We start from the raw sequence: 12,159 nt of genomic DNA on the forward strand, positions 1-12,159 counted from the left end.
ATCCAATCTCCAAGTCTGGAACAATGTGGTCAAGCAAATGTATCAGTCCCAGATATCAGTGCAAGGCATATTGTATGTTACTTCTCTGTTGGTTGCTATAAGCATGGAATTAATTCTCAATGAAAACTAAAATCAATTTTCTATCGTCTACCCCCGTTCTCCCTAAGTGATGCAATTCCCTGTCATTCCTATTATTGTCAAAGAAATTACAAACCTTCGCTCAGAACAATTTCTTGAACTGAGATTAAGTAGCTGTACATTTCTACACTGATGTTCTCAAAAAGGATGCTTTGATTCCTAACTCACTTGGTTAAAATGTAATGCTTTTTAATGCAGAAACCTGAGATTTCCAGAAGGCCACCTAAGCAGTCACTTAGAAGTGCATTTTGCTTGTGGAAAATGACACTTAGCAAGCTGGTTTAACTGCCCACAAAGTAGTAATTTTTTTAAAAAAAATTGTACTGTACACAATAAAGGAAAGGACGGGATGCATGCCAAGTGGAAGAGATAACAAATGGTACTGGAAATGGGGATATGAAAATTTCAGATACCTTTGTATTTTAGAAGAGCATCTACTCCTTCAAAGCTCCCATTCATCAAGAAACTGTCATCTTTCCTAAGAAGTAGCAAGAAAGTAGGTTTTGTTAATAATTAAAAACAAAAAGCCATGTGCACCCTTGTCAGCTGGTAACAAAGAAGACATTTTTATTTAGGACGTTTTCAGAATTTGTGACTGTTACATCACAGCTCCATGCATTCCAAAAGAGCTTCTGCCGCATTAGAAACTTCCACTTCTTCGTGGCTCTGAAAAGATCTCTCGCTGCTGGAAACATCAGGGAGCACTAACATGTCTATCTACATGCAATTTTGTTTCAGTTCTTTGGAAGTCTGATTTTATTGGCTGCCCCCTGTGGAAAACTGGGGTGTACCAGACTGAGGCATTCCTCATTACACACGTAATTGGGAAAGCCTAAGTCATGGGTGCTTTGAGTTAGTGTGTTTACAGGTAAATCAACTGGCTTCTTATTTCTGTAATCAGAGTTGAGGGGAAACAGCAGTAGATTATTAAAACAGTTAATCCCCACTAAATGACATCCAGTGAAAGGAACATTGTACTGTGTACATTTTTGGTCACTTCTCCCTGTGGGCTTGTAACACATAATTTCTGGAAGTTCAGTCAAGCCTTGGTAGTTCGTGCAGGGAAGTATGTGAAGTTCTACCTTACATTTACCCATTTTATTAGCATTAAATGTTATACAAACACATGACACATTCCTACCTCATACAGGGGCACAGCTCGTGCTTTTTACAACAAGAAATCAGACTTAAGAATCATCTTCAAAATATGTATCTCTAATGTGCAAGTAACTTCCACTGAAGGGTGCAGTCCTGGCAGTTGGATTCCATAAGCATTGTGAGTTTATTTCTCTTTATTTTTCAGTTAAGCCTGTGAGTCAGTCCACTATATGCTTTAGTTTTATTCATATTTCTCAGCGTTAAGTCCCGAAATTAGACAGCAGCTTCTGACACTGGTTCAGTTTTGTCTTCATTCTTCTAATCATGATTTACAGTAAAGATCCAAAAGCAATTTGGGAGAAACTGGTGCTTGTCTCACACCTCACCAATCATTATTTTATTCTGTTTCATTCTGGTTTTTAGATCACTTTCAACTACCATAGATTGAGTGCCTTTTAGCAGTGTTTTAAGCAACATGACTAATATCTGGCGTGCGGTTTGTTCTCTTTCTCATCCTCTTCCCCAGGTGAGAACTCTGTGTGCAGGGTAGTGTTTTGTTTTGGTCGGGGTTTCGTTGCTCATTTAATTTGTTTTCAGTGTACATCCTGTTCTGATTTGCCTAGAGAAGACAAGTCAAAGAAGTGTACCTTGCACTTCAGGCAAAAGATTTGTGATGACTCTTAGTCCCAGTGGGAGTTAATTCCACAGTCTCAGCACAGAAGAGCTTTATCCTTATGGAAGAAAGTTCCATTGTGCCAAAGTAGTGGAATGTCAACCTCTGTCTTGATCGCTGAGTTTTAAGTGCCCAGGCCATTGGACTGAGATCTTGAACTTAACTTGATAATAACCACCCTTTTTTTCCTGGTTTCAGAGTAGCAGCCGTGTTAGTCTGTATCCGCAAAAAGAAAAGGAGTACTTGTGGCATCTTAGAGACTAACAAATTTATTTGAGCATAAGCTTTCGTGAGCTCACTTCATCGGATGCATGTAGTGGAAAATACAGTGAGGAGATTTATATACACACAGAACATGAAAAAATGGGTGTTAGCATACACACTATAAGGAGAGTGATCAGTTAAGATGAGCTATTACCAGCAGGGGATGGGGGGAGGGGCGGGAAGAAAACCTTTTATAGTGATAATCAAGGTGGGCCATTTCCAGCAGTTAACAGGAACGTCTGAGGAACAGTGGGTGGGGGGGAATAAACATGGGGAAATAATGTGTAATCCACTCCCAGTCTCTATTCAAGCCTAAGTTAATTGTATCCAGTTTGCAAATTAATTCCAATTCAGCAGTCTCTCGTTGGAGTCTGTTTTTGAAGTTTTTTTGTTGAAGAATTGCCACTTTTAGGTCTATAATCAAGTGACCAAAGTAACAGTCTCTACGTAAAAGAATAAATGGACACAAATCAGACATCAAGAATTATAAGGTTCAAAAACCAGTCGGAGAACACTTCAGTCTCTTTGGTCACTCGAACAGACAGAAGGAGCAGGAAGAGGTGTCTGAGTTCCATCTCAAGGGCTGCTGAAACCATGGCTTGGAACTTTTCTCTGTTAAGTTTCTCCCTTGGTTACATCTGGAGCACAATATTGTGGACTCTGAGCATTCAAAAATCAGAAAACTAACTTAAAAACGACATTTTTCTTTTTAAAAAAAAGTATTGGTCTCTTTTTATTTGCCTTTTGGTTTTAAATGAAATCTGGGAGTCTCACTTTATCCCATGACTCCAGGAGCTGAAGCTTTAATAAAAACATAAAATATCATGAGATTGATTCAGATAACAGCTAGCTATGACCCGCTGTCATCTATATCTTGAGATGACTTGCAATTGCAGATATTTAACTTCACTATTTCTGTCCTGAGTGCTTTAGGCATTCCAAATTGCACTTCTATACATATTTCAAGTTTAGTATGGTTAAAGATGACTTGTGTATCCTTATATGAACAAAAATAAATCAGTTGTTGCCCCCACAAAATAGAGCAGCAGCTGAAAGAGGTCTTAAAGACCGCAATTGTCCACTGGGTTTACCTCTGTCATCCCATACAAATGTTTTTGTTTGTTTGTTTTTTAAATAGGATATTATAATGCAGCAAGCTGCTGTGTTTTCAGCATCTGGTGCTTCCACTTTGGGAAGTTGCTTTTTCCATTTTTGAGCCAGATTCTCCAATGATGTAAGTTGGGTAGAATGAATGCAAGTCAATGGAGCTTATTGATAGCCTCTCAGAATCTGGCTCCACCTTGCTAATTTTTAAAAAACAAAGCTGTCTTTGTGCAAAGGAAGCTGTTGATTCAGTAGGATTTTCTTACGTGTGCTCTTGTATGAGGGAACATATTTTACTTTAAAGGTGGTTTGTCAGGTGGTGATTGGTTTTTGGAGTGGAGGGAAAGGAAACTGCTTCTATTTTTGCTAATGGAGGAAGAAAGTAAGTCTCTTGAGAAAATCCTCAAGTTATAATTGGGCTCTTGCCTGAGTGGCTGTGATGGTGAGTATATCAGATCAACTTGACAGTCTAGGAGATGTGTTTTGAGCACTCTCATTCAGGAGGTCCTCAGTCTTCCCTAAATACACAACCCCATTAAACAATCTCTGACTGAATCATGGACTCAAATCAGAAAGGGATTTGTGGGGAAAATTAGCACTTGTAAGACTGGTTTCCATATTGACTGAGTTTTTAAGACAAGATGAATGTGATGTAAAGCTACTGGGGTGGGGAAAACTTGGAAGAGCCGAGGGAGCAGAAAAACAAATTGCTGTCAGCTTTGCTGAATAACTTTCATTTTTTTGAGGCCTTTATGGGAGTAAGTTTACTTATATCTGAGGGGCCTGAGCCAAAACCCAATGAAAGGACTCCCATTGATTTCAGTGAGCTTTGGATCACCGCCTAAGTTATTACTATATTAGTGCTTGATTTTTTTTTTTTTTAAACAGGGCCTTAACCTCATTTTTCTTGTGGAACCAGTTTTTTTTTGCAGCACACCTTATATCATTTGGAGATTCTGCCTGATTTCTTGGTGCAATCAGGTGCTTAGGCATTCAGATAACATTTACACCAATAGGTAATTGCACATGCTAAAAGGGAGGCTACGTTCACAAAACCCCCAAAATGTAGGCGATGTCTACACTTAAAACACAACAGCAACAGGAAGGGTTTTCCGATCATGGTAGTCAGTTCTCCTCCCTGAGAGGCGATACCTAGGTCGAAGTAAGAATTCTTCTGTTGACGTAGCACTGTCTACACTTGGGGTTAGGTTGGTATAGCTACACATCTCAAGGGTGTGGGTTTTTCACAATGCTGAGAGACATAGCTGTGCTGATACAAGTTTTCGGTGTAGACCAGCCCTTCGGCATGTACTGTGTTAATGAATTGCAAACCAAATACTGTCCAAATAAACAAGCATGCCGTCACTGTTTGGACTTCAAATTTATCATAAACATACACTGAAAATAGAAAAATGACACCGCCTGGAAAAATAATCTGCTGTTTAAAGGTCACTTCAAACTGTAACAACCCAAGTTCTTACAGGATCTTCCGAAAGAAAGCCAAATGGTGGCATTAAGGTCAAATGATCACGGACTGCTAACTTTTTTCTGTTATTTAATTTAAGTGAAATATAAAATGTGCTTCATCATACTAATGAGATGCACGTAATACAGTTGTTAAGAGTCAGTATAAAAACAAAAGCAGGCACAGACTATGCTCATGCTGTCCTGGGGTATGGCTGAATTACCTACTTTTCTTCCTGTCGCTGTCTGCCACAGAAAGTGAAGACAGGCTATTATGAAAGGGTGCCCCCCGCCCCCCCCACTGGCCTTTGAAAACGATAAGACTGCAGGATATGCTTATCTTCTCTGATGGGAATTTCCACAGCATGGGACTCAGCAGTGAAAGTGCCTCTGTCTCCAGTCCATGAGTTATCCTAGCTCACTGTAGACATGAGCACCCACTGGTCTGGGGATGGTAGTGGATGAAGAATTGTTTGTCTGCTCCAAGATGATGAAAAGTTTTAACTATCAGGATGGGGACCTTGAATGAATTGGACGCTGATCAGAAGTCAGTTGTAGAATCCAAGTCTTTGTTGTGTGCTCTTGGGCTGAGACTCTCTGCTGTACTTTAAGGTGGGGCAGGGGGGAAGGGCACGCTGGAGTGGGTTTAAGCCTCCTTTGTACTCCCTCAATGCTGAGCTGTTTCAGGGCCTAGAGACACTCTTCGGCATAATTGGGACAGCACTGAGCGGCTATTTAACGTACAGCAGCCTACCCAGGCTACACTGTGGATAGCAGCACTGCTCAAAATCTCCACAGTGCTGCATACTGCGGTCCAGACTGTGATGTGGCCCCTCACCTCTTGATCCATGCCCTTGGCGCTCCCCCTATGCCAGGACTTGAGACAGGGTCATTGGAAGACAGGTTTATAACTGTTTTCCATAGAATTTTCCTGGGACAAGCACTCCCCCAGCTGGAATCAGGGCTTTTTGTGTCCCTTTATGCCACTCTGGCCCTTGTACCCAGGGTAAAGGGGCCAGAACAGGCCTTCTCCTTCGACCTCATCTTTGCGATGAAAAAATGTGTTCTGAGTTTGACTTGGATAACTTGAGGTAAAAGCCTTGTGAGGATGAGGCAATTTGTCATTTTCTTGCAAGTTAGCAGGTCAAGTTTTAAGGCCCTGGGGGAACCCAGGGTTTAACTCAACCGACTCACTTATGTGAAAACTACAAATTGGCTTTCGTCACTAGAATTTTGCTCAAGTTAAAAATAGACCTTTTTTCATAGTTAAGACAAGGCCTACGTGTCTAATCCTCATCGGTAGATGGGCTACTATTTAATCATGTCCTTTTTCATTGTCTTCAAATATACACACTTTGCTACTACAGATCCTTAACACCTTCTTAAAGCCTGCTGTTGAAAGGGTGTATATTTTAAGCTTCTAAAGAATCAGTAATCTATGGATTTGTGCCTCCAACAATTTTTTGACAAACATATTAACGCTACAGAACATGGGGGTTTCCTTTTTATGCTCAGTGTGTCACTACACATACATTCAATAAATAGTAAATCAGTCACCATGGCAGCTGATCACAGCTATTCCGATAATTAAAGGTTTGTGTAATTGCAATAACTGCTGTAAATACAATGAGGTGAACTGAGGATTTGGTTTTAACTTAAGTCTGAATTTCCTTGTTTGTGGATTAGGCACATGAAATATTGACACTTCACTGTGACTGGCAAACAGAAGGCGAGGTCACTAGTTCATAATGAGGGATAGCGCTGGAGAGTATTAAAGTTCTTTTTTTTTATAGACAAGTCATTATTGTGCACATGTATTAACTAGTTTTCACTAAAAAGTCTCAGGGATTTTTACGAGACAAACTTGGTATCATATGCTAATACCAAGCATAGCTGTGTTTCAGTACGTCCAGTCAATCCACATGTGCTGTAGAGTTGTAAAGTTTATAGGATTTCAAAGGTGTTAGGATTTCAGATTTCAAGGAGGGACAAAATATGGATGTGGCTTTGGCTCTGTTGTGCCATGTCTTTGTGTTACAGAAATAGTTAGTGTTTCCTGCTGTTTGTGGTTCTATTTGTTAACAAATTACTTTCATTAGCAAGTATAGTATTATTTTAAAGGTTTCTTACTAAAATATTTTTCATTTTTCAGCGATAAATACTAGGGTTTTTAAAACAAGTAACCTTGCACAAATCTTTATTTGAGATGTTTGTGCTTTCAAACATGCAGGTATGAAACGATTAAAGCTCTTTTCAAATACTAAAATAATCAGATATGGGAATGTAGTTGCCCATCACTTATGTGTGTCAGTCATTTTTGTGCTGACATTTTTATGGAGAGCTACAAATAAAACATGAACATATGGACACTTACCCACTATCCAGGAAGAAAATGTTAATCTATTTTAAAAGTCAGAAATGGAATAGTCTTCGAGTCATGCTGAGTTTGCAGTAGAGAATTCTACCTCTACTCCTGTTCAGTGACAAATTTAGGTGTTTAGAAAAGATGCTGTAAAAGGGACTTTTATGTTGACTATTTGTGGAAATTTTAAGAAAATAGCTTTTAAAAAGTATATACCGGTAATTGGTCTTAGCAGGAACATTTAGTTTCTAAATATGCAGTATTCAAAAAAACCAACCCTCAGTAAGAGAGATTATGTATAGCGGAGAAGAGAAAAGATAGGTGGGCTTAGTTTTTAAATAAATCTTGATTTTAAAAGGCGTCTTGAGGGCAAGGTTTTGTAGGATTTGGGACCAATCTGTGACTTTTTGCATAAGAGAAAGTAATTTCAAGTATGATTATGATAAAACTGCTCATGCAACTCGTGGTTTAGTATGAATGGAAAACCCTTTACATCTTGGTCTTACATGTACCATCACTTCAGTGTGTTCCTGTTTTGGGTAAGAAATACTCTTTTTGTCTCTGAACAGTGATTCCCTGGAGGCTTCACAGCCTGTTGCTTATGCCGCTGCCTCAGTGAGGAGCATGCCTGTAAGTCCAGACAAAACTGACACCAAACCAGCTGCAGCCAATATCACATCTGCTACAGCCTTTAAACCAACCGGACCTCAGAGTGCTATCAAATACTCAGGTTGGCAACCTTCGAACCAAGCAGGTAACTTTCAAGAAGCCTTTCTTACTCACTTAGAGAACTTTAGACACCTTATTAAAATAGTCAAGTTTATTTGACTATAATAATTAAAGCAATATTTAAATTCAGATTATTTAATTTGGATTGCTCATCCAATTTTGTCATTTAATAATATTCATTGCTGTTACTTTTTAGGTCAATTTCATTTTAAATGTACTCTTGGGCCTGACCCTGTGTCTTTTTTGTGAACGTCCCATGTATGTAATTGATTTTCTTATTGTGAGTAAATTTGAAATCTCAAATCCTTAGTTTGTTTGTTTAAGTCAGATAAATGATATTTAAAATTTTATAAGTGGACATTTCCCAGATGTGTGTGAGGTATATTTTGTCTGTGAAGAAGAAAAATACATATAGCATGTTGCAACTATGCCCTTCTCCCAGCTGGATTTTATATATTTTGAAAATCATTCATCAGCATTATGCAGAGCTGGTTAAGTGTTTGGTATTCCTGGTTTGTTACGTTTGGTACCAAAAAGGGAATGTGCAATTTTTTTAGTTTTTATAGCGCAGATTTTAAAGGTTGGTTCCAGTAAGAACAAAGTGAAAGATTTTTTTAACTTTGAACGTGTTTTAGTAAATGTTATCCATGTGCACCAATGCTGAGATAGCTTTCTTATGGAGAATACACTCATGGTCACTTTTTAAAAACCAAAAGAGCAAGACAGTGGTGTGATCCAGGAGAAAAGATGTTTATTTTCCATAAGTATTTGTTCTAAGGAATATGCCACATGAAAATTCATCTTCATTTTGTGGTAATGACGTGTAGTATACTGAGATGGTGTAACCCTTTTTAATTACATTGCTTCTGAAACTGAGATTATCTTTGGCCCCAGGCTGTACTTGAACATTCGTTTGTAAATAACCAGGGAAGTTTTTATTGATGATCAAATTATAACAATCAGTTTCCTTGTAAGAATGAGATGGGTTTTCTCTCTTGCGCTTCTGATGAAACATGACCCATTAAGTATCTTTTTTTTTTTTTTTTTTTAGTCCTAATGTTAAGCGAGTTTCCTTTTTTGACAGAAATCCATACAGGCTAGAAGATAAATCTCAATGAGCCCAATGTAAAAATGGGGCGAGAACACATGGTGTTGATGCTGGATGTTTTATAATGGAGTCTTTGGAACATAGGGTATTATTATTGTCTCTTTATTAAAGATGACAATATATTATGGTTTGAACAGGCAGTACTACCAAAGATCCTCATGATGGCAGTACACTGTCACTTCTATACTCATTTGTAGCACTGTCACAGAGTAAGGATTTTCTTAAGACAGCAGAATATGACTGACACAGTTAGGGTTTATTTCAATTTAAGTCCGTCTATATTTTTACTGAAAGCTTTTCTTTAAATTATCGGTCTTAAAAATATCCTCTTAAAAGTTATGCCTTCGGCTCATCGTGCCGTTGTAGCAAGCATTGGTGTGACTGTGGTACCCGTGTATTAAATAGTGACATGTCACATTAAATATTTGTCTAAATTATGAATTCTTTCCCAGTGCTCTAGTGCTTGTTTCCACAAGATGATTGATTTATTTTACTTGCAGAGATCCATTTCAATACTTGGCGTTTCAACAGTGCAACAGTCAATTTCAATATGTTGATGGGGATTTCGTTGCAAAATCCCACTACTGCAGCATTAATGTAAATGTCATGCTTGGGATGAATTTTTTTTTTTTTTGATGGGGGCGGGATAAGTGCCATATAAGCACGGAGAAAGAAAGATGTATAAGGATGAGTTACATCAGCTTTCTTATTAATCTTTGTAAATATCTGAATATACTGTATCCTTTGAAAAATTAGTGTTTTATGTTGGTGACGCAAAGCAGAAACACAGCCCGTTTTCTTTTTTTAAATCCATTGCACATTATCTTGTTTGTTGCTCATGAGTTCAGGGCTTCTGATGGTATTCTGATGGTATTCTTTTTCGTATTCAAGCATTTTCTAAGAATTTCAAGTCTTCGAGACATCTATATAGTGGAGGGAGGGCTGAATATGTAAGTGCTCCAGTTTTACATCATTAAGCCGTGACAATGTTCCTATTAACATCTGACAGTTCGAAGAGCCATACAAACTGATTCTGCCAAATCAAAAGGCTCTATTAGTGTGAATCCCAGCTAGGCTGTTAAAATCAGATATTCTGTTTGAATGAAAGCAACTTCGTTCTGTGGGCTAGCAGGCACAAGAGAGAGGCTGGCGCAGTAAAGCGTTAGGTTGAATAATCAACACCTAGCCCTCTGGACAATAAAGTAACAAAACAAAACAGAAAGCTTCCTTCAACCTAGTTCAAAGTGATCTGCTAACTGTAGAGAAGTTCTATGCCTTTAGCCTATTGTCCTGCTGTTGCGTTTTGGGGTAGATTGTTTTAGGAGAAACAGGCTTAGATTGCCTTAAATGTAGCCAGCTTCCTTGGGAGCTATATCTCAGGTCACTATCTTTTCCAATAAAAATATAACAAAGGCTGGGGAAAAGGTAGCATAAGAGGTGAGGCTTTCTGGCTTTCCTTATCTCATGTTATTTTACTTATCTTGCTGTCCTTTAGAGTGCCTGTATCTAAATGCAATTTGGTTGTTAAAACACTGAGGAGGAAAAAGTAGAATTTCTGCTATTTCTAAATGTTTTTTATTTTATCTATTTTTTTTAAACCATGTGAGTTTCAGTCTGGCAGGGCAGTATAGGTAGGGATACTTGTCACTGTGTTGAGAAATAATGAAGAGGCTGCATTTCACGATTTGATTGAAATGTTAACGGCCGCCAAGGTATCTCAAGCTTGACCAGAGATTATATTTCAGGTTTCGTTTGAGATCTCCCCTTTTAAACCTGAGGTAAGCTCACCTGTGGTTTTAGATAGCATGTGTTACCCAGAAGTCTTTGAAGAAGGTAGTAATGCAAAACCAGCAGATGAAAGAGATCTAGGCATGGTTACAACAGCATTACAGCAGAGATTGGATCTTCTTCTTTTTCTCAGGCATATATTTTACAAAATGGAAACCTTCAAGGTCTCCCTGAGCCTAAACTTACTCACTGAAGTTAAGACCAGCAACTTTTCTCTGACAAGCACAACTCCTCAGGAGTTCAGCGTTTTGGATAAAAGTAATCATGCATTTAAGAAACAACAAAGAAATTCAACCATTTCAAGGCATATTTTATATTCAGTCACTGATCCTATTTCCTGGTTGCATTCCGTGTACCTAAAGCTTTCTGTGTCCTTGTAGTGAAATTCCTGGCACTTCACAGTCTAAAAACAATTCAGGCCAGATTTATAAAGGAAATTAGGAGCCTAAAGGTGCAGATCTATGCTAAGTGGAATTTTCTAAGGTGCCTATTTGTCACATAATGAAAGTAATTCAATGTCTTTCTAAGAAGAAAGCTGGTTCTTGTTTTTACTAACATGAAATGCATGCATACAGCAGTGTTAAAATATATTTCATACTTCTAAGCAGCAAATACGCCCTTCATAAAAGTGGAAGTCTGTCTTCGGAAATAATTAAAAGGTAGATGTCTGTCCATATTCATTTGCTATTAATAGCAGGTTTGTAACATTTGAAGATTATTTCAAGCATTTTTTAGCAGTAGTGATACTATTGTACGCATTTCAAAGTGATAGTATTAGTGGCATTTGGGGCAGTTTTAAAATTGTATGTTATACATCATATCACACTGTATTCGTAACAAAGCTGAACACAGCGTTAGAATTCAGTGTGGTGTCCAAAGAAGCTGCAGACATGTGTGATTGGGTGCATGTCCTATATACATAGCATGAGCATTTTGGGGGGTTTTATTTCTATAACTTCAGACTACACAAATCAATCACTAGTCAAGGTAATGTCTTCTAGTGTGCCTACAGTAAGCAGCAGACAGAGTATCCCTCCAGACTGATTCCCCTCCCTCCCCATCACCCCAAAAAACCCATCATAGGTCTAACTCAAGAGGGTCATCTTCAGTCAGCATCAGCAGGAGGTAGTGCAAGAAATACACAGGCTGATCGATTTAGAAAAATAGAAAAGATTTTCTATGTGAGCAGTGCAGTGTCATGTCTCCCTTTGTTTCTGCTATTCTGGACTACCTACTAACAATGAAACTTTTTTGGGACTGTCTATCAGCTCCACAGGGAGAACACTTAGCTACAATATCTATACATCATCCTGTAGTTCATGGTAAGACCATATTTTCCCCACCCTACAGTTGCTAGATTCCTCAAAGGTCTCATTTCATTTGTTTCCCCCAATCTCGGAAGCCCCCTCCTTCTTGGGATTTCCATATAGG

At 38.4% G+C, this 12,159-nt stretch overlaps 1 protein-coding gene across 19 annotated transcripts in view; it reads left to right on the forward strand.

Annotated features, from left to right (window-relative positions):
• Positions 1 to 12,159, forward strand: part of PDLIM5 (PDZ and LIM domain 5) — a 183,172-nt gene that overhangs the window by 137,335 nt on the left and 33,678 nt on the right. For all 19 annotated transcript variants that reach the window (XM_048847041.2, XM_048847038.2, XM_048847045.2 and 16 more), the window contains one exon: positions 7,673 to 7,857. In XM_048847041.2, coding sequence (XP_048702998.2) covers positions 7,673 to 7,857 — 185 coding nt within the window. The remainder of the gene's footprint in view (positions 1 to 7,672; positions 7,858 to 12,159) is intronic.

This window comes from Caretta caretta, chromosome 4, assembly GCF_965140235.1.
Source record: "Caretta caretta isolate rCarCar2 chromosome 4, rCarCar1.hap1, whole genome shotgun sequence".
Lineage (NCBI taxonomy): Eukaryota > Metazoa > Chordata > Testudines > Cheloniidae > Caretta > Caretta caretta.